The following is a 27,974-nucleotide window of genomic DNA, read 5'->3' on the forward strand; positions in this document are numbered from 1 at the left end:
ATTAGTCTCAATCGCAATGAGTTTATTATGCAAGAGAAGAAAATTCTCAATCGCAAATCAGTACAATAGTGGTACTGAAATCATCTTTGCAAGAGATTAAAAATCTCAAATTGCAAATGAACATAATTAATCTCAACACGTAATAAACGTGGAAATGTGAATACATCTCGGTACTCAACATAACAGTACTGATGTACCAAAATTAATATGTCTAAAACAGGAATAAATCACTGCTAAAACTTCTGTTTAATAGAAACAGAATAAAAAAATATCAGGAAATTCCGGCCCAGACAGTTATTTGGTCCGCAACCTGGACGGATTTGGGGAGGATGCAGGAACAGGCCACCAGGCGCCTGGGCCTGGGCTTCCACAATCATTGGTCGGCCCAACAGCCGCCGCACCAACAAGGAGGCGGTTAGGGTTGGGGATCGATTGATCCCAACCAAACCCAATCCACTGCTTGCATCCGCGTCGCCGGAAGTGTTCTTAGCCGCCACGCCCCGACAGGTCTCCGGCGATCACCGCCCTCCTCGTATAAAGAGGACACGACGGTGATGGAGACCCCATAGGGTCCCTGCAGTGGAGCACGGGGCGGCCATGCGTGTGGGCGGGCGGGGCCGGCCATGGTTTGGCGCGAACGGGCGCAGGCACAGCCTGACGCGGGCTTGGGCGGGCGTGGACGGATGAGGCCGGCCACGGCTTGGAGCAAGCGCGGGCACCCACGAAGCGGCCATGGCGCGGGCGGGGCGCGGGGCGGTGCAGGCGCGACGCACGGCCAGTCGCGGGGAGCGGCACGGAACAAGCGGCAAATCTTAATGCCCGACGAAGACGGAGGGGCTGCCCATGTCTAGGACGGCATGCGACGTCGCGCGATTGCATCGGCATCGACGACTATGGCGTTGGAGGAGCCGCTCACGCCGGGCACGCCGGAGGGCGACGCTGCAGAGAGCCGACACCGCCGTTCTGCACACCGAGAGGAGCACTGTCGAGTCGAGGGCTGCTGCGTGATCCATGCTAGGAGCCGCATGCGTCACCGGGAAGGCATCGCCGAGGTTGCGTGATAGGCGGGCGTTGGCGGCTTCGCGCCAAGGCCTCGCCACCTCCCTTCCGTCGCCGGACGGAAAGCCGGTGGTTCCGGTCGCCTAGTCCAGTGTAGGGTCGAGGCGAGACAAAGCTGATGGCGACAAGCGCAACCACCAGTCCAACGACGATGGTAACGAAATGAGGCATCATACCTTTGTTGATTCTCGTTCTGTAAAGAGAAATTTGGATAGATGGATGCCAGTGCCCTTGTTCTTCATTCTCTAGTTCGCTTCCTTTTCCTATATGCATCACTAGATCGATGGGATTCTCCTTCTTGTTTCTTCTCAGATCGAGAGAATGCATTGGGCTCATGTGGTAGGTCGCCACAACGGCCGGATGGAAACCTGCACAACGCTGCAGGGTGAGGCGTGGATTGCCGCCGGGCGATCCCCTCGTCAAATTGCTTCGCTGAAGAGCGTGCTGATAACGTGTTAAATAGAATCAAGAAACAAACAAGAGAGACAACAAATGATTCAACTGTCTCCTTTTCATTAATGATGATGTCTTACATAGTATTACAAAGGATGCCTCCAAGGGGTGTCTGTACAAAGGGACATGAGCAACCGACATGCCAAAAGTAACTGCCTTGGTAATTAAGAAAAGCAAGGATTAACATAATTAATTAATCATAACAATACCTATCCCTATCTTCTCCTCCACTTCCGTCTTCCACGCCCCATTTCCAGTTCTCCACACGAGCCCACATCTCCTCGGGATAATTGACGATAACCCCCTTTGTTGGAATGCTTCTTAGGATTGCGTCGTCTCCGGCCGCCGTCGCCGCGGCTAGCCAGCTCTCTGCGCCAGGCCCGGCCCACGGTTCTGCGAGGCTGCCGCCATTAGCGAAAGGGCCGTCGACGGCGTGCAGGGCTGCGAGGAAGGGGAACAAGGAAGAGGTACTCCTCAGTGGTGTGATGTTCCAGCCGTTCGAGGAGCTCAAGGGGGAGCTTTCGCTCGTGCCGCAGGCCGAGGGCCAGTCGCTCGCCAGGCAAAAGTTCGTCGACGAATGCGAGGCCGCCATCAACGAGCAGATCAAGTGAGTAATCCTACGCCACCGCTATGCGCCTCATCATCCTGATAAATCCACTGCGTGCGTCCGTGTGTTCCTGCAGAATAACCGGTCGTATAATCGTATCATGCTGAATTTCCCCCAGATGTTTCTGTAAATTTACACAAAGGACTGATGGTTTTGGTTTGAGTTACTTGACCATTCTTAGCTCGCTAGACAGTGCCTGGCATCTGGTTCTGATTAGAGGAAAACTAATGCTGTCTGCGTTGCAGTGTGGAGTACAATGCCTCGTACGCGTACCACTCCCTCTACGCCTATTTCGACCGGGACAATGTGGCCCTCAAGGGCTTTGCCAAGTAAGCACAGTGCTGCAACTTTCTTCCATTACCAAAGCTACCAGTACAATTTCCTGATCAAACTTGGTTCTGAATTCTGATATGCGACTGTTTCTTTTCTCCAGGTTCTTTAAGGAATCGAGCGATGAGGAGAGGGAACACGCGGAGATGCTTATGGAGTACCAGGTATCAATGATTTCCTTGACCAACTATTGATTAGGATACAAAAAATAGTTGTTCAAAGAATAAAAAGTAAAAGAATAAAGGAACAGACTAAACTAGACTAGAAATTACAAAGAGGGTGCATCTCATACAAAAAAAGGGCCAACAGCATCACTGGAATCTCTGAACCCAGGCTTCGAAAGCTGCATATGATTTCCTCTTGGCTCTGTATGTAAGCCAATGCAGCTCCTCCTTAAACTTTTTATGGGACCGGTATAAGCTTTAAATCATTAATACCATTGTCCTGTGCGTGCTAGCTGGAAACTGATGGTTGATGCTTGGTGTATTCTTGTGTGTGTCCATCAGAACAGACGTGGAGGGCGGGTGAGGCTCCAGTCCATTGTGACCCCATTGACAGAGTTCGACCACTCTGAGAAAGGCGATGCTCTGTATGGTAAGTTTCTTTATGGTTGTGTGTATTTTTCATGATGTGTTTGAATGAGAGGTATCTGTTTATACATTCTCAGTTCTTTGAAAGGGGCCGTCAGTTGTGCCAGATTAATTACCTGTGGTGAGTAACAGTAGTTCACTAGATTACAGGGTAAGTTGTAGGTATATGCAAAGCTATAACTGATTATCAACTGAAGGCCTCAGTCAAACAGATGTCAATTTTTAGCTGTTGATCAGTTATGCAGCTGTTCTACAGTGACCTTTTGAATTCGATCATGTCTGATCATGAAAAACTATGACTACCCTTATGTGTGCTCACAGAAAGTTGTGTTGTGTTTGAAAAGTTTTAATTTAGAAAAATGTATGAATATGAGGGCACGGAACGATCGGAAAGAACGTACCAGGCTGTTAAAATCCAGATATTTCCCTCATTTGCTGCTTTCATTTTGTGGAATCTAGCTTCTGAAATCCTCCTGTATTCTAACTTGAACCTCTCATGTGGTTTCAGCAATGGAGTTGGCTCTAGCTCTTGAAAAGCTCGTGAATGAGAAGCTGCACAACCTGCACGCTGTAAGTTGCTCCTTCATGCTTGCAAGGAGGTTATTGTAAAAGGGATGTGTGTGCGACTGCCACCAAATGAATTAGTGATTGATTTATCAGAACCAGTATGTGCAATGATGTGTCACACCATATTTAAACCTTCATCCAAAATTGAACAGGTGGCAACAAGGTGCAACGATCCTCAGCTGAGCGACTTTGTTGAGAGTCAATTTCTACAGGAGCAGGTAAAAGAAAACCGCCTCAATACAGAGGGTCAGAGATCCGCCACACACGCAACGTAGTCTTGGACATGCTTTGCTGACTGAATAACTCCTGCTTAATTCTCATGAAAGGTTGATGCCGTGAAGAAGATCTCTGAGTATGTGACGCAGCTTAGGAGAATCGGCAAAGGGCACGGTTAGTTTGTACTAACTTGTGAAAAGCAACCGATATTGCTACGGCATTGGATGTTTTACATGCATGGTTTGTATGCATGCAGGGGTGTGGCACTTTGATCGAATGCTGCTTGAAGAAGAGGCCTAGAGATCAGGCCATGAATATGCTTTGCTGCTCAGGTGAAGATGCATGTAGGTTACAACTCACAACTGTCAAGTAGTGGATCAGCCAACCACTGGATGTGTTTCTTGAGTTTTGGCAGTGGGTTGACAGAGTGGTATGTAAGGTGTATGAGTCTTCCAAAAGAACATGCGCTGAAAGTAGAACATGTGAACGGTGTCACTTCTGTGCTTGTGCTGCCAGTGGACACAGTTGAAATAATAAAGCAAGGGCTATATGTCAGGGTCTTTGGTGAGTCTAGTCAGATCTTGTTCTTCGCTGCTCTTCACTGACGCATTAGCTTTGAGCTTGTCATGTCTGGCGCTTATCAGTATCAGTTAGGTCGGAAAGTGTCTTTATGCTCCGGAGCTCAAACGGTGAGCTTGGTGAACAGTAAAATCAAAAACAAATCAAACAAGATTTAAACAAATCTGAATTTTTTATGATAAACATTGACACAAGTTTAGGTTCTTGCAAAAATTCGTTATGGAATCACATTTCTGTAAGAGCATTTTGGAGCATTGATTTTTTTTACCACGCTTTTTAGGAATGTGATTCCATGACGAATTTTTGCAAACACTTGAATCTTTTGGCAATGTTTTTCAAAACAAAATTTTTAGTTGTTTTTGAACTTTTTTGATTTTATTGTTCACCCCAGCTCGTTTGAGCTCCCGAGCTCGTTTGATCTTGGCTAAGAAACATTGTGTCCAGTTAGGTCATGGCTCTTTAATTGGAAGAACTTAATGATCACAAGATAGTATCATGAGGCTGGTCACAATGAGAAATATATGATACTTCCTTCACAATGCATAAGGGCATCTCGAATGTACCCGTAAATCGAACACCACGATCATGGATGTGGGAGACGGCCATCTGACACTATTTGCATATATTTCAAACCGCATTTCAATTAGCGGGACGAAATTCATCGAACAAGACATATTTCATCAGCACAAATCATCCATACATAGCATACAAATAAGTCGAGTACAACAATAGTTTAAATTCAACAGGAAACAATTTTAATTCAATGAGATTAATTGGATGTTCAACAAGTTCTTCATGAACGGATCATGTCATTTCACACATATACTGCCTCCTGAGCTTCATCCAAGTCTGCATGTGCGTAAATGGTTTGCCCTCTATCCTCTGGTACATCACGACAAGTCTGCATGTGCGTAAATGGTTTGCCCTCTATCCTCTGGTACATCACGACAACGCGTACATGCTACACAATGTATGGAGCAACATTGACTGAATGAAGAAATCAATCAACGAGTTGACCAAGAAGAAGCAAAACTTACGATCTCCTCCACTACCGAGAGCAATGGCCACCTTGCCTCCAACATATCAACCGCGTCACAAAACTTGATGCGGTGGTCTTGATGATGTATCATCGATACACTAACGACTTCATGTTGCGTTCATGGATGATGTGCATGTCGTAGGGTGTAATATGCTTTCTGTTGGATAACGTAGCATAAATTCAAAATTTTCCTACGCATATTCAGATCTTCCTATGGAGAGACCAGCAACGAGAGAGGGGTGAGTGCATCTTCATACCTTTGAAGATTGCTAAGAGAAAGCGTTACTAGAACGCGGGTGATGGAGTCGTACTCGCGGCGATTCAGATCGCGGTGTGATTCCGATCTAGTGTCGAACTACGGCACCTCCGCGTTCAACAGACGTGCAGCCCGGTGACGTCTCCCGCACCTTGATCCAGCAAGGAGGAGGGAGAGGTTGGGGAAGATCTCCAGCAGCACGACGGCGTGGTGCCGATGGAGAGACGAGGTCTCCCGGCAGGGCTTCGCCAAGCACCGGCCGAGAGGAGGAGAAAGAAGAGCAGGGCTGCGCCGAGGGAGAGGCAAAACTGTGTCTCCAAAAGCCCAAAAGTGCCCACTATATATAGGAGGAGGGGAGGGGGTGCCACCCCTAGGGTTCCCACCCTAGGTGGTGCGGCAGCCCCCCCCCCAGATGGGAGGTGCAGCGGCCAGGGCAAGGGGGAGGGGTGGCGCACCCCTAGGTGGGCCTGAGGCCCACCAGCGCCTAGGGTTGCCCCCCCCCTCTCCACCTCCTGCGCCTTGGGCTTAGTGTGAGGGGCACACCAGCCCACCTAGGGATGGTTCCGTCCCGCACCTTGCCCATCTAGCCTCCCGGGGTCGTTGCCCCCTTCCGGTGGACCCCCAGGGCCACCTCCGGTGGTCCCGGTACGTTACAGTTGACGCCCGAAACACTTCCGGTGTCCGAAACCATCCGCCTTATATATCAATCTTTACCTCCGGACCATTCCGGAGCTCCTCGTGACGTCCGGGATCTCATCCGGGACTCTGAACAACTTTCGATAACCTCGCATAACAATTCCCTATAACCCTAGCGTCATCGAACCTTAAGTGTGTAGACCCTACGGGTTCGGGAGACAGGCAGACATGACCGAGACACCTCTCCGGCCAATAACCATCAGCGGGGTCTGGATACCCATGGTGGCTCCCACTTGCTCCACGATGATCTCATCGGATGAACCACGATGTCAAGGATTCAATCAATCCTGTATACAATTCCCTTTGTCTGTCGGTATAGAATTTGCCCGAGATTCGATCATCGGTATACCTATACCTTGTTCAATCTCGTTACGGGTAAGTCTCTTTACTTGTTCCGTAGCACGTCATCGTGTGTCTAACTCTTTTAGTCACATTGAGCTCATGATGATGTTCTACCGGGTGGGCCCAGAGATACCTCTCCGTCACACGGAGTGACAAATCCCGATCTCGATTCGTACCAACCCAACAGACACTTTCAGAGGTACCAGTAGTGCACCTTTATAGTCACCCAGTTTGATACACCCAAAGCACTCCTACGGTATCCGGGAGTTGCACAATCTCACGGTCGAAGGAAAAGACACTTGACATTAGAAAAGCTTTATCATACGAACAATACGATCTAGTGCTACGCTTAGGATTGGGTCTTGTCCATCACATCATTCTCCCAATGATGTGATCCCGTTATCAATGACATCTAATGCCCATGACCAGGAAACCATGATCATCTATTGACTAACGAGCTAGCCAATTAGAGGCTTGCTAGGGACACATTGTGATCTATTTATTCACACATGTATTACTGTTTCCTGTTAATACAATTATAGCATGAACAATAGACGATTATCATGAACAAGGAAATATGATAATAACCATTTTATTATTGCCTCTAGGGCATATTTCCAACAGTCTCCCACTTGCACTAGAGTCAATAATCTAGTTACATTGTGATGTTTCGAACACCCATAACATTATGGTGTTGATCATGTTTTGCTCGTGGAAGAGGTTTAGTCAACGGGTCTGCAACATTCAGATCCGTGTGTACTTTACAAATTTCTATTACTCCACTCTGGACATGGTCCTGGATGGAGTTGTAGCGGCGTTTGATGTGCTTTGTCTTCCGGTGAAACCTGTGCTCCTTGGCTATGGCAATGGCCCCAGTGTTATCACAGAAGAGTGTCATTGGACCCGACGAGCTTGTAACCACTCCAAGGTCGGTGATGAGCTCCTTCATCCAAATTCCTTCATGAGCTGCTTCTGATGCAGCTATGTACTCCACTTCACATGTAGATGCTGCCACGACTTCTTGCTTGCTGCTGCACCAGCTCACCGCCCCACCATTCAAAACATATACGTATCCGGTCTGTGACTTAGAGTCATCTGGATCTATGTCGAAGCTAGCGTCGACGTAACCCTTTACGACGAGCTCTTCGTCACCTCCATAAACGAGAAACATTTCCTTAGTCCTTTTCAGGTACTTAAGGATATTCTTGACCGCTGTCCAGTGTTCCATACCGGGATCACTTTGGTACCTCCCTACCAAACTTATGGCAAGGTTTATGTCAGGTCTGTTACACATCATGGCATACATAAGAGAGCCTACGGCTGAAGCGTAGGGGACAAAACTCATCTTCTCTCTATCTGCTGCCGCGGTCGGCGACTGAGTCTTACTCAATCTCATACCTTGCAAAACTGGCAAGAACCCTTTCTTTGAGTTTTCCATATTGAACTTCTTCAATATCTTGTCAAGGTATGTACTTTGCGAAAGACCTATGAGGCGTCTCGATCTATCTCTATAGATCTTGATGCCTAATATGTATGCAGCTTCTCCAAGGTCCTTCATTGAAAAACTCTTGTTCAAATAGGCCTTTATGCTCTCCAACATCTCTATATTATTCCCCATCAATAATATGTCATCCACATACAGTATGAGGAAAGCTACAGAGCTCCCACTCACTTTCTTGTACAGACAGGCTTCTCCGCAAACCTGTATGAACCCAAACGCTTTAATCACCTCATTAAAGCGAATGTTCCAACTCCAAGATGCTTGCACCAGCCCATAGATGGAGCGCTGGAGCTTGCACACTTTGTTAGCACCCTTAGGGTCGACAAAACCTTCTGGTTGCATCATATACAAGTCTTCCTTAAGGTCCCCGTTAAGGAACGCTGTCTTGACGTCCATTTGCCAAATTTCATAATCATAAAAGGCGGCAATTGCTAACATGATTCGGAATGATTTCAGCTTCGCTACGGGAGAGAAAGTCTCTTCGTAGTCAATTCCTTGAATTTGTCGAAAACCCTTTGCGACAAGTCGAGCTTTATAAACGGTTACATTACCGTTTGCATCAGTCTTCTTCTTGAAGATCCATTTATTTTCTATGGCTCGCCGGTCATCGGGCAAGTCCACCAAAGTCCATACTTTGTTCTCATACATGGATCCTATCTCGGATTTCATAGCTTCAAGCCATTTATTGGAATCCGGGCCCGCCATCGCTTCTTCATAGTTCGAAGGTTCACCGTTGTCTAACAACATGATTTCCATTACAGGGTTGCCGCACCACTCTGGTGCGGAGCGTACCCTTGTGGACCTTCCAGGTTCAGTAGTAACTTGATCCAAAGCTTCATGATCATTCTCATTAACTTCCTCTTCAGTTGGTGTAGGCGCCACAGGAACAACTTCCCGCGCTGCGCTACTATCCTGTTCGAGAGGGGGTGTAATTACCTCATCAAGTTCTACCTTCCTCCCACTTACTTCTTTCGAGAGATACTCTTTCTCTAGAAAGGATCCGTTCTTGGCAACAAAGGTTTTACCTTCAGATCTAAGATAGAAGGTATACCCAATAGTTTCCTTAGGGTATCCTATGAATACGCATTTCTTCGCTTTGGGTTCGAGCTTTTTTGGTTGAAGTTTCTTCACATAAGCGTCGCAGCCCCAAACTTTAAGAAACGACAACTTAGGTTTTTGCCAAACCATAGTTCATACGGTGTCGTCTCAACGGATTTAGACGGTGCCCTATTTAAAGTGAATGCTGCAGGTCCTAATGCGTATCCCCAAAATGACAGCGGTAAGTCGGTAAGAGACATCATAGATCGTACCATATCTAATAAAGTGCGATTACGACGTTCAGACACTCCGTTGCGTTGCGGTGTGCCAGGCGGCATCAGTTGTGAAACGATTCCACACTTCCTTAGGTGTGTGCCAAACTCGTGACTCAAATATTCTCCTCCACGATCAAATCGTAGACATTTAATTTTTCTGTCACGTTGATTCTCAACCTCACTCTAAAATTCCTTGAACTTTTCAAACGTCTCAGATTTGTGCTTCATCAAGTAGATATACCCATACCTACTCAAATCATCAGTGAGTGTGAGAACATAACGATAGCCACCGCGAGCTTCAGCGTTCATCGGACCACACACATCAGTATGTATTATTTCCAATAAGTCGGTTGCTCTCTCCATTATTCCTGAGAATGGGGTCTTAGTCATCTTGCCCATGAGGCACGGTTCACATGTGTCAAATGATTCAAAGTCAAGAGACTCTAATAGTCCATCGGTATGGAGCTTCTTCATGCGCTTAACGCCGATATGACCAAGGCGGCAGTGCCACAAGAATGTGGGACTATCATTATCAACTTTACATCTTTTGGTACTCACACTATGAATATGTGTAACATCACGATCGAGATTCATTAAGAATAAACCATTCACGAGCAGAGCATGACCATAAAACATATCACTCATATAAATAGAACAACCATTATTCTCTGACTTAAATGAGTAGCCGTCTCGCATTAAGCAAGACCCTGATACAATATTCATGCTCAAAGATGGTACTAAATAACAATTATTAAGGTTTAAAACTAATCTCGATGGTAGTTGTAGAGATAGCGTGCCGACGGCGATCACATCGACCTTGGAGCCATTCCCGACGCGCATCGTCACCTCGTCCTTGGCCAGTCTCTGCTTATTCCACAGTTCCTGCTTTGAGTTGCAAATGTGAGCAACAGCACCGGTATCAAATACCCACGAGCTACTACGAGCGCTGGTAAGGTACACATCAATAACATGTATATCACATATACCTTTAACGTTGCCGACCTTCTTGTTCGCTAAGTATTTGGGGCAGTTCCGCTTCCAGTGACCCTTTCCCTTGCAATAGAAGCACTCAGTCTCAGGCTTGGGTCCATTCTTTTTCTTCTTCCCGACATCTGGCTTACCGGGCGCGGCAACTACTTTGCCATCTTTCTTGAAGTTCTTCTTACCCTTGCCCTTCTTGAAACTAGTGGTCTTGTTGACCATCAACACTTGATGCTCTTTCTTGATTTCTACTTCTGCAGACTTGAGCATCGAGTACAACTCAGGAATGGTCTTCTCCATCCCTTGCATGTTGTAGTTCAGCACAAAACCTTTGTAGCTTGGTGGGAGAGACTGGAGGATTCTGTCAATTATAGCATCATCCGGAAGTTCGACTCCAAGTGAAGTCAGACGATCGTGTAACCCAGACATTTTGAGTATGTGCTCACTGACAGAACTGTTCTCCTCCATCTTACAACTAAAGAACTTGTCGGAGACTTCATATCTCTCGACACGGGCATGAGCTTGAAAAACTAGCTTCAGCTCTTGGAACATCTCATATGCACCGTGTTGCTCAAAACGCCTTTGGAGCCCCGTTTCTAAACTGTATAGCATGCCACACCTAACCAGAGAGTAGTCATCACTCCGTGTTTGCTAGACGTTCAGAATGTCCTGGGCTGCTGCGGGAGTGGGAGGGTCACCTAGAGGCGCATCAAGGACATAAGCCTTTTTAGCTGCTTCAAGGATGAGCTTCAAGTTGTGAACCCAGTCCGCATAGTTGCTACCATCATCTTTCAGCTTGTTTTTCTCTAGGAATGCGTTGAAACTGAGGTTGATGTTGGCCATCTATAATATTTATAAAGACAACTTTTAGACTAAGTTCATGACAATTAAGTTCATTTAATCAAATTAAGTATGAACTCCCACTTAAATCGACATCCATCTAGTCATCTAAGTGATACATGATCCATGTTGACTAACCCGTGTCCGAGCATCAAGTGAGACGGACTAGTCACCATGGTGAGCAACTTCATGTTGATCGTATTCAACCATACGACTCATGTTCGACCTTTCGGTCTCTTGTATTCAAGGTCATGTCTGTACATGCTAAGCTCGTCGAGTCAACCTAGGTTTTAGGCGTGTGTAAATCTGGCTTACACCCGTTGTATGCGAACGTTAGAATCTATCACACCCGATCATCACGTGGTGCTTCGAGACAACGATCCTTCGCAACGGTGCACACTTAGGGGAATAAGTTCTTGAAATTTTAAGAGGGATCATCTTATTATGCTACCGTCGTTCTAAGCAATAAGATGAAAAACATGATAAACATCACAATGCAATCATATAGTGACATGATATGGCCATTATCATCTTTGCTCTTTTGATCTCCATATTCAAGCATCGCATGATCATCATCGTCACCGGCGTGATACCATGATCTCCATCAATGTGTCTCCGTTAAGTCGTCACACCAACTACTACTATCACTACTACTATAGCTAACCGTTAGCAATGAAGTAAAAGTAGTAAGCACATGGCGTTGCATCTCATACAATAAATTAAGACAACTCCTATGGCTCCTGCCGGTTTTCATACTCATCGACATGCAAGTCGTGAAACCTATTACAATAACATGATCATCTCATACATCATACATGCAACATCACAACTTTGGCCATATCACATCACATGTCAAACCCTGCAAAAACAAGTTAGACGTCCTCCAATTGTTGTTGCAAGTTTTACGTGGCTGATTTGGGTTTCTAGCAAGAATGCCTTCTTACCTACGTGACAGCCACAACGATGATATGCCAAAGCTATTTACCCTTCATAACGACCCTTTTCATCAAATCCAATCCGACTAGAGTAGGAGAGACAGACACCCGCTAGCCACCTTTATGCACGGTGTGCATGTGTGTCGGTGGAACCAGTCTCACGTAAGCGTACGTGTAAAGTCGGACCAGGGCGCTTCATCCCACAATACCGCCGGAAAACATGAAGACTAGTAGCGGCAAGCAATTGAAAAATCATCGCCCAAAACCTTTTGTGTTCTACTCATGCATAGAATCTACGCATAGAAAACCTGGCTCTGATACCACTGTTGGGTAAGGCAGCATAAATTCAAAATTTTCCTACACATATTTAGATCTTCCTATGGAGAGACCAGCAACGAGAGAGGGGTAAGTGCATCTTCATACCTTTGAAGATCGCTAAGCGGAAGCGTTACTAGAACGCGGGTGATGGAGTCGTACTTGCGGCGATTCAGATCGCGGTGTGATTCCGATCTAGGGCCGAACTACGGCACCTCCGCGTTCAACACACGTGCAGCCCGGTGACGTCTCCCGCACCTTGATCCAGCAAGGACGAGGGAGAGGTTGGGGAAGATCTCCAGCAGCACGACGGCGTGGTGTCGATGGAGAGACGAGGTCTCCCGGCAGGGCTTCGCCAAGCACCGGCAGAGAGGAGGAGAAAGAAGAGCAGGGCTGCGCCGAGGGAGAGGCAAAACTGTGTCTCAAAAGCCCAAAAGTGCCCACTATATATAGGAGGAGGGGAGGGGGGTGCCACCCCTAGGGTTCCCACCCTAGGTGGTGCGACAGCCCCCCAGATGGGAGGTGCGGCGGCCAGGGCAAGGGGGAGGGGTGGCGCACCCCTAGGTGGGCCTTAGGCCCACCAACGCCTAGGGTTTCCCCCCTCTCCACATCCTGCACCTTGGGCTGAGTGTGGGGGCGCACCAGCCCACCTAGGGGCTGGTTCCCTCCCGCACCTGGCCCATCTAGTCTCCCGGGGTCGTTGCCCCCTTCTGGTAGACCCCCGGGGTCACCTCCGGCGGTCCCGGTGGTCCCGTTACGTTACCGGTGACGCCCGAAAAACTTCCGGTGTCCGAAACCATCCGTCCTATATATCAATCTTTACCTCTGGACCATTCCGGAATTCCTCGTGACGTCCGGGATCTCATCCGGGACTCCGAACAACTTTCGATAACCTCGCATAACAATTCCCTATAACCCTAGCGTCATCGAACCTTAAGTGTGTAGACCCTATGGGTTCGGGAGACAGGCAGACATGACCGAGACACCTCTCCGGCCAATAACCATCAGCGGGGTCTGGATACCCATGGTGGCTCCCACTTGATCCACGATGATCTCATCGAATGAACCACGATCTCAAGGATTCAATCAATCCCGTATACAATTCCCTTTGTCTGTCGGTATAGAACTTGCCCGAGATTCGATCGTCGGTATACCTATACATTGTTCAATCTCGTTACCGGTAAGTCTCTTTACTTGTTCCGTAGCACGTTATCGTGTGACTAACTCCTTTAGTCACATTGAGCTCATGATGAAGTTCTATCGAGTGGGCCCAGAGATACCTCTCCGTCACACGGGGTGACAAATCCCGATCTCGATTCGTACCAACCCAACATACACTTTCAGAGGTACCCGTAGTGCACCTTTATAGTCACCCAGTTACGTTGTGACGTTTGATACACCCAAAGCACTCCTACGGTATCCGGGAGTTGCACAATCTCACGGTCGAAGGAAAAGACACTTGACATTAGAAAAGCTTTAGCATACGAACAATATGATCTAGTGCTATGCTTAGGATTGGGTCTTGTCCATCACATCATTCTCCCAATGATGTGATCCGTTATCAATGACATCTAATGCCCATGACCAGGAAACCATGATCATCTATTGACTAACGAGCTAGCCAATTAGAGGCTTGCTAGGGACACATTGTGATCTATTTATTCATACATGTATTACTGTTTCCTGTTAATACAATTATAGCATGAACAATAGAAGATTATCATGAACAAGGAAATATGATAATAACCATTTTATTATTGCCTCTAGGGCATATTTCCAACACTTTCGCGCGTGAAGCGAATGATGCAAATGCTGCCAGAAGAGCACCCTTCTACTCATGCCTATGAAATCTACCGATATGACCAACCACGCATCACACAACAACTCATCCTTCATGGTCGAGTACCCCGCCATCCTTTGTACTCTAAAAAATGACATAAAGTTCAAAAATAAGCTCAATGGCATTCGACCGAACACCTGTCGGGCATGGTGATCATCATGGACCTTGTCGAAAGAGGGGGCAGAGGTACCTAGTTGTGGACAGATCCTGGTCGAACGACATTGTAGTACAAGGCAAGTGGGTCTGTGGGTGGTGGGTGCAGACGTCCAGCAATGCTTGGGTGGTGGCCGAAGAGGTACGAGGACGTCGGATGAGGAGGGAGCGGATGCAAAGTAGGGGGAGTAGGGGTGGAGTGGAAAATAATGGGACTAGGAGAGGGATTTAAGTGGGTTGGGGTGTCACAGTCCTACGTGGCTGCTGTCCGGACTCCCGCACCCCTTTCCTTCCGATTTGCAGGGCAAAGAGCGTCGAGACTGGTCGACGGACCAGTACAGGAAAAAAACGTCCGGACCGCACGGTCTGAATGGATTCGGGTTGTTTGAGGGTTCGCTTTGGAAATACCCTAATATCATACATGGTATCATTTATTGACACGCATGACACATACTAGTACATCGTTTAACATGATACAATGTCATATCACGTTACTCAATCTTCTATCTTCTCATTCAGCTTTGTACCACTGATTGTTCGGCTGTGTATCCCTTGCAACGGTGCGAGAAATAGTTGTGTTGACGGCACCAGGAATCCTTCAGCGACGGCTACGACTTAAGGGACTTCCTAGGCAAGTAAGCAAATGATTTCCCCCGTGGCCTTGGAGCCTCGCGTTGGTGTTCCCTCGAAGCGGAAAGGGTGATGTAGCACAGCGATGGTAAGTGTTTCCCTCAGTTTGAGAACCAAGGTATCAATCCGGCGGAAGAGTATCTCAAGATCCTGCACAAACACAAAAGCTTGCACCCAACGCTATGAAGGGGTTGTCAATCCCTTATAGATTATTTGCCAAGTGAGAACTGAAAGCAACAAAGTAACAAAGCAAAGTAAAAGCGGAGTTGTAAACGATGGATGTGAATAGACCCGAGGGCCATAGTGTTTACTAGTGGCTTCTCTCATGAAAGCAAGTAGAAGGTGGGTGAACAAATTACTGTCGAGCAATTGATAGAACTGTGCAGAGTCGTGACGATATCTATGCAATTATTATTTCTATAGGCATCACGTCCGAAACAAGTAGACCGATACTTTCTGCATCTACTACTATTACTCCACACGTCGACCGCTATCCAACATGCATCTAGTGTATTAAGTCCATAAGAACAGAGTAACGCCTTAAGCAAGATGACATGATGTAGAGGGATAATATCAAACCAATGATGAAACCCCCATCTTTTTACCCTTGATGGCAACTACTTGATGTGTGCCTTGCTGCCCCTACTATCACTGGGAAAGGTCACCACATGGCAGAACCCAAAACCAAGCACTTCTCCCATTGCAAGAATCATAGATCTAGTTGGCCAAACAAAACCCAAGACTCGGAGAGACTTACAAGGATATCAAATCATGCATATAAGAAATCAACAAAGACTCAAATATATATCATAGATAATCTGATCACAAGTTCACAATTCATCGGATCTCGACAAACACACCGCCAAAGAAGATTACATCGGATAGGTCTCCATGAAGATCATGGAGAACTTTGTATTGAAGATCCAAGAGAGATAAGGAGCCATCTAGCTACTAACTACGGACCTGTAGGTCTGAAGTGAACTACTCACGAGTCATTGGAGGGGCGATGATGATGATGAAGAAGCCCTCCACCTCCAAAGTCCCCTCCGGCAGGGTGCCGGGAAGGGTCTCCAGATGAGATCTCGCGGAAACGGAAGCTTGCGGCGGCGGAAAACTATTTTCGAGGCTCCCTTGATTTTTTGCGGAATATTTGGGAATATATAGGCGCAAGATCTAGGTCAGGGGGCGGCCAGGGTGGCCACAAGCCTACCAAACGCCACCTCCCCTGGTGGCGGAGTGGGGGTTTGTGGGCTCCCTGGAGCCCACCTGGCTTGGCCCACAAGCCCCCTGGACTTCTTCCATTCGGGAAAAATCATTTCGGGGTTTTTCTTCCGTTTGGACTCCGTTCCAAAATCAGATCTGAAAAAAGTCGAAAACACGGAAAAACAGGAACTGGCACTTGGCACTGATTCAATAAGTTAGTCCCAAAAAAGATATAAAAAGATACATAAAACATACAAAGAAGACAAGATAACAGCGTGAAACCATCAAAAATTATAGATACGTTTGAGACGTATCAAGCATCCCCAAGCTTAACTCCTGCTCGTCCTCGAGTAGGGAAGTGATAAGAATGAATTTTTGATCCTTTCATGCTACCTAGCATAGATGTCCTTTGTAATTCCTCTTATGTGACGTGAATGTTCAGATCCATTAGATTCAAAACAATAGTTTGCTATTGACGTGGAAACAATAATAATTCAAGAAAACTAGCAAAGTAATCATGAACTTTCAAAATAACAAGGCCAAAAGAAAGTTATCCCTACAAAAGCATATAGTCTGGCCATGCTCTATCATCTTTGCACAACGAATTTAAATCATGCACAACCCCGGTATTGGCCAAGTAATTGTTTCACACCTTTACTTTCTCAAACATTTTCAACTCTCACGCAATACATGAGCGTGAGCCATGGTTATAGCACTATAGATGGTGTGGAATGTGGTGGGGGTTGCTAGACAAAAAGGAGAATATAGTCACATTAACTAGGCATATCAATGAGCTATGGAGATGCTCATCAATAGATATCAATGTGAATGAGTAGGGATTGCCATACAAGTGATGCACTAGAGCTACAAGTATGTGAAAGCTCTTAAAGAAAACTAGTGGGTGTGCATCCAACTTGCTTGCTCACGAAGACCTACGGCAATTTTGAGGAAGCCTATCATTGGAATATACAAGCCAAGTTATATAATGAGAATTTTCCACGAGCTATATGGTGGTGACGAAACGAGAGACTCTCAATCATGAAGATCATGGTGCTCAATATGCACAAGTGTGGAAAAAGTGGTAGCATTGTCCCTTCTCTCTTTTTCTCTCATCATTTTTTTTATTTTGGTGGGCTCTTTGGCCTCTTTTTTATAGGCTTCTTTGGCCTCTTTTATTTCCTCACATGGGACAATGCTCCAATAATGATGATCATCACACTTTCAACTAAAAACTTAGAGCAATTATGACTCTATATGGAATGCCTTCGGTAGTGTATCGTGGCAATGATCTAGCATGGCATAGACATCAATGGAAACATCATGCTAGCTATCTTACGATCATGCAAAGGCAATGCAGACGTGGTGGCACATATCATAGTGGTAGTTGCATGGCAATATATCTCAGAATGACTTTGAAAAAGCCATAGTAGGTAGGTATGGTGGCTGTTTTGAGGGAGGCTAATGGTGGGTTTTGTGCACCGGCGAAAGTTGCGCGGCACTAAGAAGATAGTGATGGTGGAAGGTGAAAGTGCATCTAAACCATGGACTCAACATTAGTCATGAAGAACTCATATACTTGTTGCAAACGTTTTATTAGTAATCAAAACAAAGCATTCAACGCATACTCCTAGGGGAAGGGTTGGTAGGTATAAACCATCGCGCGGTCCCGACCGCCATGCAAAGGATGACAATCAATATACTAATCATGCTCAGATTTCATCACATAGCGGTTCACCATACGTGCATTCTACGGGAATCACTAACTTCAACAAAAGTATTTCTAGATCCACAATACCTTACTAGCATGACTTCAATATTACCATAACCACAACTCAAAACTTATTGAGATGAATCAACTTCTCTAACTATTCAATGCACATGAAGGTGGAAGTCTTCGTATCCCTTTGGATAACTACCCCTTTTGAGAGTACTTTCAAAGCATATATCAACTACCAAGCCATGCACCGCTGCGCTCTAAAAGATATAAGTGAAGCACATAGAGAAAAAGTATCTAGCTCAAAAGATCTAAGTGAAGCACATGTGAGCTGAATTGTCTACCAAAAGATATAAGTGAAGCTCGACAAAATCACGGTGTGTGCATGTCTCTCTTTCTAGGTGTGCAGCAAGGATGATTGTGACACAACAAAAATAAAGGACTCCTACAATACAAGACGCTCCAAGCAAAAACACATAACATGTGGTGAATAAAAATATAGCCCCAAGTAACGTTACCGATGGATTGAAGACGAGAGAGGGGATGCCTTCCGAGGGCATCCCCAAGCTTAGGCTTTTACGGCATCCTTGAGTCTCTTGGGGTGCCTTGGGCATCCCCAAGCTTGAGCTCTTGCCACTCTTTATCTTTTTGTCCATAAGAACTTCACCCAAAACTTGAAAACTTCACAACACGAAACTTAAACAGAAACTCGTGATAACATTAGTACAAGAAAGCAAACCACCACTTCCTTAGGTACTCTAGCAAACTCAAATTCTACTTGTGCTGATGTTGGGTTACTGTACTTTCAATCTTCCATGGCTAATACCCCCCGATACTATCCATAGTTTCATCAAAATAAGCAACCAACACAACAAAAACATAATCTGTTAACAGCAAACCAGTCTGTAGCAATCTGTATGTTTCATATACCTCTGGTACTTCAAAAATTCTGAAAACTTACTACAGTGTGAATAATTTGCGTAGCAATCAGCAGCAAAAAGAATCAACTCAAAAGCTCTTACAGAAAAAAATGAAAATTATTTTCGCGAGCAGAAAGTTTCTGTCTTTTCCAGCGTGACCAAACAATCATCCTGAAGACTAATCATAACGGTTTTGCTTGGCACAAACGCAAAAAGAAACACAAAAACACAATCATAACAGATTTATGAAAGTGTGGAAAACACAAAACAGAAAGAAAAAGGATAGATTCGTTGGGTTGCCTCCCAACAAGCGCTTTTGTTTAACGCCCTAAGCTAGGCATTCAATGATGCTCTCACAAAAGACAAGAATTGAAGCATAACGAGAGCATCCTAAGGCATGTGAAAACCACATCTAAGTCTAACATACTTCCTATGCATAGGCATTTTATAGGAAAACAGATTGTCAAGACAACCAATAGTTGCCATTTGCAAGGAAGAAGAAAGAGACAATAGCAATCTCAACATAACGAGAGGTATTTTGGTAACATGAAAGTTTCTACCACAATATTTTCCTCTCTCATAGCAATTACATGTGGGATCATATTCAAATTCAACAATATAGCTATCCCATAGGATATTCTTTTCATTATCCACATGCATGCAAAGTTGACGCTCTTCAAAAATAGTGGGATTATCATCAACCAAAGTCATGACGTCTCCGAACCCACTTCCAATATTATTGCAAATATCATATTCATCATGGGGTTTGAACAAATTTTCAAGATCATAAGAAATATCATCACCCCAATCATGATTATTGCAACAAGTAGTGGACAAAGCAAAACTAGCATCCCCAAGCTTAGGGTTTTGCATAATTTTAGCATGATTGTCACTAATAGGATTTATAGTGAAATCATTGCAATCATGCTTTTCATCCAAGGAGCCCTCGTGAATCACTTCATGAATTTCTTCCTCACAATTTTCAGATTCATGCATCTTACGCAAAACTCCAAAGAAATAGTCAATTTCCCACAACTCACTAGCAATTTGTTCCATGCGAGTGGGTCTCTTAAAAAGATTAGCTAGTGGATGATGATCCATATCAATGGATTTTTAGCAAGCAAAGATGCAAGCTAAAAGAAGGCACATGGTAACACAAGCAAACAGAAAGCGAGTGGAAGAAGGGCGAACGTAAAAAGGCAAAGGAGAAAGGCAAATGAAAACGACAAATGTGAAGTGGGGGAGAGGAAAACGAGAGGCAACTAGCAACAAAAGAAAATGCAAGAGAAGAGTTTGCGAGACCTACTTGGATAGAGCTTGATTTCTCCTCCCCGGAAACGGCGCCAGAAATACTTCTGATTGTTCTGCTGTGTATCCCCGGCAACGGCGCCAGAAATACTTTAGATTGTTCTGCTGTGTATCCCTTGCAACGGCGCCAGAAATAGTTGTGTTGACGGCATCAGGAATCCTTCAGCGACGGCTACGCCTTAAGGGACTTCCTAGGCAAGTATGCAAAGGATTTCCCTCGTGGCCTTGGAGCCTTGCATTGGTGTTCCCTCAAAGCAGAAAGGGTGATGTAGCACAGCGACGGTAAGTATTTCCCTCAGTTTGAGAACCAAGGTATCAATCCGGCGGAAGAGTATCTCAAGATCCTGCACAAACACAAAAGCTTGCACCCAACGCTATGAAGGGGTTGTCAATCCCTTATAGATTGTTTGCCAAGTGAGAACTGAAAGCAACAAAGTAACAAAGCAAAGTAAAAGCGGAGTTGTAAACGATGGATGTGAATAGACCTGGGGGCCGTAGTGTTTACTAGTGGCTTCTCTCATGAAAGCAAGTAGACGGTGGGCGAACAAATTACTGTCGAGCAATTGATAGAACTGTGCAGAGTCATGACGATATCTATGCAATGATTATTTCTATAGGCATCTACTACTATTACTCCACACGTCGACCGCTATCCAGCATGCATCTAGTGTATTAAGTCCATAAGAACAGAGTAACGCCTTAAGCAAGATGACATGATGTAGAGGGATAATCTCAAACCAATGATAAAACCCCCATCTTTTTACCCTTGATGGCAACTGCTTGATGTGTGCCTTGCTGCCCCTACTGTCACTGGGAAAGGTCACCACATGGCAGAACCCAAAACCAAGCACTTCTCCCATTGCAAGAATCATAGATCTAGTTGGCCAAACAAAACCCAAGACTCGGAGAGACTTACAAGGATATCAAATCATGCATATAAGAAATCAGCAAAGACTCAAATATATATCATAGATAATCTGACCACAAGTCTACAATTCATCGGATCTCGACAAACACACGGCCAAAGAAGATTACATCAGAGAGATCTCCATGAAGATCATGGAGAACTTTGTATTGAAGATCCAAGAGAGAGAAGGAGCCATCTAGCTACTAACTACGGACCTGTAGGTCTGAAGTGAACTACTCACGAGTCATTGGAGGGCGATGATGATGATGAAGAAGCCCTGCACCTCCAAAGTCCCCTCCGGCAGGGTGCCGGGAAGGGTCTCCAGATGAGATCTCGTGGAAACGGAAGCTTGCGCGGCGGAAAAGTATTTTCGAGGCTCCCCTGATTTTTTGCGGAATATTTGGGAATATATAGGCGCAAGATCTAGGTCAGGGGGCAGCCAGGGTGGCCACAAGCCTGCCCACCGCCGCCTCCCCTTGGTGGCGGAGTGGGGGCTTGTGGGCTCCTTGGAGCCCACCTGGCTTGGCCCAAAAGCCCCCTGGACTTCTTCCGGTCGGGAAAAAAACATTTCGGGGTTTTTCTTCCGTTTGGACTCCGTTCCAAAATCAGATCTGAAAAGAGTCAAAAACACAGAAAAACAGGAACTGGCACTTGGCACTGAATCAATAAGTTAGTCCCAGAAAAGATATGAAAAGATACATAAAACATACAAAGAAGACAAGATAACAGCGTGAAACCATCAAAAATTATAGATACGTTTGAGACGTATCAACCACCTTAACAAAAATATCAAGTTGGTTGATGTCTACTACACAATTTTATTCTTGTAGACATTCTTGGGCCTCCAAATGCAGAGTTTTGTAGGACAACAACAAATTTCTATCATGTGCATGACCTAAGCTTTATCAATCCGTGGGAGGTGTAGGATGAAGATGGTCTCTCTAAAAAACCTGCAATTAAATACAAGAATCTCTTGTGTCCCCAACACACCCAATACAATGAAAATTCTATAGGTGCACTAGTTCGGTGAAGAGATGATGATACAAGTGTAGTATGGATAGTAGATATAGGTTTTTGTAATCTATAACTATAAAAATAGTGAAAGGACATGCATGTCGCCTAGAGGGGGGTGAATAGGCGGTTTCAAATTATTACGGTATAGGCTAGAAAAAATGCGGAATAAAACTAACGATTTAATTAGTCAAGCACAAAACCTAGAACAACTAGGCTCAACTATGTGCACCAAAAACTTATGCTAAGCAAGATAAAGAACTAAGTGGTAGCAATATATATAACAAGAAACACTATGGCTATCACAAAGTAAAGTGCATAAGTAAAGGGCTCGGGTAAGGGATAACCGAGGCACACAGAGACGACGACGTATCCCGAAGTGCACACCCTTGCGGATGCTAATCTCCATTTGGAGCAGTGTGGAGGCACAATGATCCCCAAGATGCCACTAAGGCCACCGTAATCTCCTGACGCCCTCGCACAATGCAATATGTCATAATTTCACTAAGGGACCATTGAGGGCGGTCACCGAACCCGTACAAACAAGGTTGGGGCAATCTCCACAACTTAATTGGAGGCCCCCAACAACACCACAAAGCTTCACCATAATGGACTGTGGCTCCAAGATGACCTCAAATGCTCGAGGAAATCTCCACAACCTAATTGGAGACCCCGACGCTTGCCCAGAGATTTACACCGCAATGATTGAGCTCCAAGGCACCACCAAGCTTCTAGGATGCCAAAGCACCCAAGAAAACAAGCTTTAGGGTACCAAGCACCCAAGAGTAATAAGCTTCTCAAACTTCACTTCCACGTATCACCATGGAGAACTCAAACCTGTGCACCAAATGCAATGGCAAGGGCACACGGAGTGCCCAAGTCCTTCTTTCCCAAGTCCCTCCACAACAACTAATGCTATGGAAGAAAATGAGACGAATAACAAAGAAGAACACGAAGAACTCCACGATCTAGATCCAAGGGGTTCCTCTCACAAAGAGGAGAAAGTGATTGGTGGAAATGTGGATCTAGATCTCCTCTGTCTTTTCCCTCAAGAACAAGCAAGAATCATTGGAGAGACTGAGAGTTAGCAAGCTCAAAGAAGGTCAACAATGGGGGGGGGGGAACACGAGCTCAACGGATGGGGACCATTGGGGAAGAAGGCCCCCTTAATAGGCTCCCCCGAATCCAACCTTTATGCCCACAAGTCGTGCTCAAGCGTTACTACTGCTCACGGGAGTGGTAGTACTGCTTAGCATGGTCAAAACAGCTCAACGAGACAGAAAACACGAGTGTAGATCTGCCAGAGAGGTAGTACCACTCGGGGGAGAGGTGGTACCGCTTGGGGGAGAGGTAGTACCGCTCGGGGGAGAGGTAGTACCTCTTATTAGAGGTAGTAACGCTCGGGGGAGAGGTGGTACCTCTTGAGAGGTAGTACCACTCGGGAGAGAGATAGTACCTCTTATCATAGGTAGTACCGCTCGTGGGAGAGGTAGCACCGCTTGGACCTTTTCACGATGACAAAGCATGAATACTAGAACTGCAATAACTTTCGCATACGAGCTCCAAACTGAGCAAACTCAAGCTTGTTGGATTCACGACAACAAGAGCTATCCAACGGCGAAAGGAACAACTTCAGAAGAGGCAGTATAAAAATGCCAATGATATAGAGGTGTGAAACCTCTATGAGTGAAGATTGGGCAAAAACTCCAACATCGAAAACATCATAGAAGATGCACATGAACTCCATTTTCGATGAACTCGAGCTTGTCATAAAGATGACCATAAGCTCCAAAACTCACAAAGAGAAACACCAAACAAGAACCAAGAAATATGATGCAAGGATGCAAATGGTTTGAGCTCTCAACGAACGATATGATCAAGCTACTCACTTGAGAGCCCCCATTGATAGTACGACAATCTATCCTAAATAGAAAAACCTATCAAGGGCAAGACGATCTTGGCTTCCTCAAGATGGACCACTTTTCTTGATTGCGTTGGCTTGATGAAGACTAGTTGATTGCTCCCCCATGCTCACTATGGGTGAGCCACTCTTCAGCCCATATTCACAAGTTCATTGCCACCTAAATGGATGGCAAGCTTCAAGGATGATATCTTCGTGATGCTCCACTTGAACTTGCACACCACAATCTTGATGACGATTACCACTTGATGTCATCATTCATGGGTGGAATGAGATCTTCCTCTTGAAGCAAGCCCATGGAAACACACCCAACCCCACATAGAACTCTTACGAAGACCATGGGTTAGTACACAAAAGTGTAATGGACAATGCTTACCATACGATGGGATCACTTGATCCCTCTCAGTACATCTTGTACGCTTTGTGTGTTGATCAACTTGATTTACTCTTTGTATTAGTCTTGATCAACCTTGTGTCTTTATGACAATTCTTTGGATAATACCTTGAATACCACCTTGGTCATCATATAAACTCCTTGAAACCAACAGATGGACTTCAAGAAGTGCCTATGAAAAAATCCTTTGAATATAACTTAAGGCAACCATTAGTCCATAGGGATTGTCATCAATTACCAAAATCACATATGGAGAAATATGCTCTAATAATCTCGCCCATTTTGATAATTGATGACAATCACTTTCAAGAGAGTTTATATAAGGAAATAAGCATGACCAAGCGCACACATGAAAAGCAATAATGCATGGGTTCGAGATGCAAATGGTTAAGGAATTAAAAGCAAAACTCTCTAACATATCCAAACTAAACTCTCTAAACTTCTCCCCCATTGGCATCGATTGCCAGAATGGACGAAAAGTTTAGAAAGACAATATAATAGGTGGTCCTCCAAAAAGTGTGTACTTCTCAACAAATGAGTTCAAAGAAATACACATATACAATGATAAGTAGTTGGAGGAAAACGAACTATATCGAGAACCCAAAGATTGCAAAATGGATCGTATGGCACAAATATATACAAAAGAGAGAGGCAAGCAATCAAAAGATACCAATACGAACAAACAAATGGATCGTATGGCACAATATATACAAAAGAGAGAGGCAAGCAATCAAAAGATACCAATAAGAACAAACAATCACATGGTCCTTCGAACCACATGAATAAAAGATATTATGATATGGGCAAAGGAGTATTTTATCAAAACTACAGAATCTCCCCATGATTTGTGCATAGTTAAGATTTTTTGTATTTTGATACAAGTTCCAAAATAGGATCATTACTCCCCCAAAATCAATAAAAACACACAACAAGTGCAAGCAAGTAGATGAGATAATAAGTACAACACTTGCACCAAACATATGGTTGAGCAATATGTACAAGAGGAAACTTAAGAATAGGCTCAACCAAAATGATGTGTGTGAGACATGGCAAAGCACTTTAAGAAGACTAATATAAGGATGAGCATTACTGATAACGACATGACTACCTTTGATATTATCACAATCATTGCATATACATATTTATTTGAGGTGATTTCTCACAAAAGTCATGCAATAATTTATTTATGTTATCTGGAAAAAAATACTTCACCTATTTTTATTTTATGCCCAAATGCAGAATGGCCGAACACTTGTATGAACCACGTGTGATGACAAGGAAAGAGGAAATCGTTGGTGCTATTCAATAGGTACTCTCATGTCAAAGGAAATAATTAGTTGGTGTTCAAGAAGTTATCTCACGTCACTTTTAGCCCAAGAGAAGATAGAGTCCAAGTCTTTCACGTTCTGGAGTCAGATTTGGACTGCATAGACATACCTATACCAAAATGCCTTCAACTTTTTCATCCAGACACTGAATTGCATAATTATTTTTGGGATGCAAAGTAGATTTTATGTGCTTTCAGTCCCAATTAGAATCACCTTCAAATTCGTCCCGAGTGTGGAGATATCGACCAAACAATATGACGTTGCACCAGAATCCGAGTCAAACAACAAGTCCAAAGGTGTTGCATCACCTCCACTTGGGCCCATAGGATTTGTATGATCTAGGGTTAGTTTTAGGATGCCTTGGGATGCCCTCCAACCTCCTTGGACGCCACCCCTTTCTCCTATATAAGTAGATCAATCTAGTAGCTTTTTTGCTTGGGATTTGTTTAGTTAAAAGTTAGCCATTGCAACTTCGTGTACTTTGTTTGTGTCCAACGACCAGACTAAGACCGCTTTCGGATCCCCGCCCTTATCAATACTTCATCTATATTCACAATATTCAGATTGCAATATCATATTCTTGCTTGTTCTTCGATTGCTTGCAGGAATATCCCTTCGTGGTCAGGTTGATCGTTGATATGTCTCCAACGTATCTATAATTTTTTATGGTTCCATGATATTATGTTATCAACTTTGGATGCTTTATATGCATGAATATGCTATTTTATATCTTTTTTGGGACTGACCTATTAACTCAGTGCCTCGTGCCAGTTTCTATTCTTTCCGTGTTTTTGACCTTTTTCAGGAAAGAATATTAAACGGAGTCCAAACGGAATAAAACCCACGGGGTGGGTTTTTCCATAACAGAAGATACGCAGGGGTCTTGAGAATCAAGGCATGAGACCTCGTGGGAGGTCACAAGCCCCTAGGCGCGCCTGGCAGGCTTGTGGGCCCCACGTGGCTCCTTTGCCCTACCTCTTTCGCCTAAAATTCTCTAAAATCCCGAAACCAAAGAAGAGAGCCACGAAAATAATTCTCTGCCGCCGCAAGCTTCTGTCTCCGCAAGATCCCATCTAGGGACCATTCTGGTGCCCTGCCGGAGGGGGATTCGAACACGGAGGGCTTCTTCATCAACACCATTGCCTCTCCGATGATGCGTGAGTAGTTCACCACGGACCTTCGGGTCCATAGCTAGTAGCTAGATGGCTTCTTCTCTCTCTTGGATCTTCAATACAACGTTCTCCATGATCTTCATGGAGATCTATCCGATGTAACTTTCTTTTGCGGTGTGTTTGTCGAGATCCGATGAATTGTGGATTTATGATCACATTATCTATGAATATTATTTGAGTCTCCTCTGATATCTTATATGCATGATTTTGTATCCTTGTAATTCTCTTCGAGTTATGGGTTTCGTTTGGCCAACTTGATCTATAATTCTTGCAATGGGAGAAGTGCTTGGTTTTGGGTTCATACCGCATGGTGTCCTCACCCAGTGACAGAAAGGGTAGCGAGGCACACATCATGTTGTTGCCATCACGGGTAAAAGATGGGGTTTATATCATGTTGCATGAATTTATCCCTCTACATCATGTCATCTTGCTTAAGGCGTTACTCCATTTGTTATGAACTTAATACACTAGATGCATGCTGGATAGCGGTCAATGTGTGGAGTAATAGTAGTAGATGCAGAAAGTATCGGTCTACTTGTCTCGGACGTGATGCCTATATGTATGATCATTGCCTTAGATATCGTCATGACTTTGCGCGATTCTGTCAATTGCTCGGCAGTAATTCGTTCACCCACCGTAATACTTGCTATCATGAGAGAAGCCTTTAGTGAACACTAGGGCCCCCGGGTCTACTTCACATCCTATATTCAGATCTACAAAAATACCAAAAATAATTTGTTGCACTTTTCACCTTCAGATCTCACCTTGCAAATAATTATGAAGGGATTGACAACCCCTTTTTCACGTTGGGTGCAAGTTTGTTTGTTTTTGCGCAGGTACATTGGTGCCTCATC

The 27,974-nt window shown here is 44.8% G+C and overlaps 1 protein-coding gene across 1 annotated transcript; it reads left to right on the plus strand.

Annotated features, from left to right (window-relative positions):
* The first annotated feature begins 1,755 nt into the window (after positions 1-1,755).
* On the plus strand, positions 1,756-4,395 carry LOC123448137 (ferritin-1, chloroplastic-like). The gene is made up of 8 exons (XM_045124920.1): positions 1,756-2,119; positions 2,365-2,448; positions 2,553-2,613; positions 2,956-3,043; positions 3,548-3,609; positions 3,759-3,824; positions 3,933-3,996; positions 4,079-4,395. The coding sequence occupies exons 1-8, from the start codon at positions 1,827-1,829 to the stop codon at positions 4,120-4,122; spliced, it is 762 nt and encodes a 253-aa protein (XP_044980855.1). The 5' UTR covers positions 1,756-1,826; the 3' UTR covers positions 4,123-4,395.
* Positions 4,396-27,974: the final 23,579 nt, after the last annotated feature.

The sequence above is a fragment of the Hordeum vulgare genome, chromosome 4H, assembly GCF_904849725.1.
Source record: "Hordeum vulgare subsp. vulgare chromosome 4H, MorexV3_pseudomolecules_assembly, whole genome shotgun sequence".
In the NCBI taxonomy this organism is placed as follows: domain Eukaryota; kingdom Viridiplantae; phylum Streptophyta; class Magnoliopsida; order Poales; family Poaceae; genus Hordeum; species Hordeum vulgare.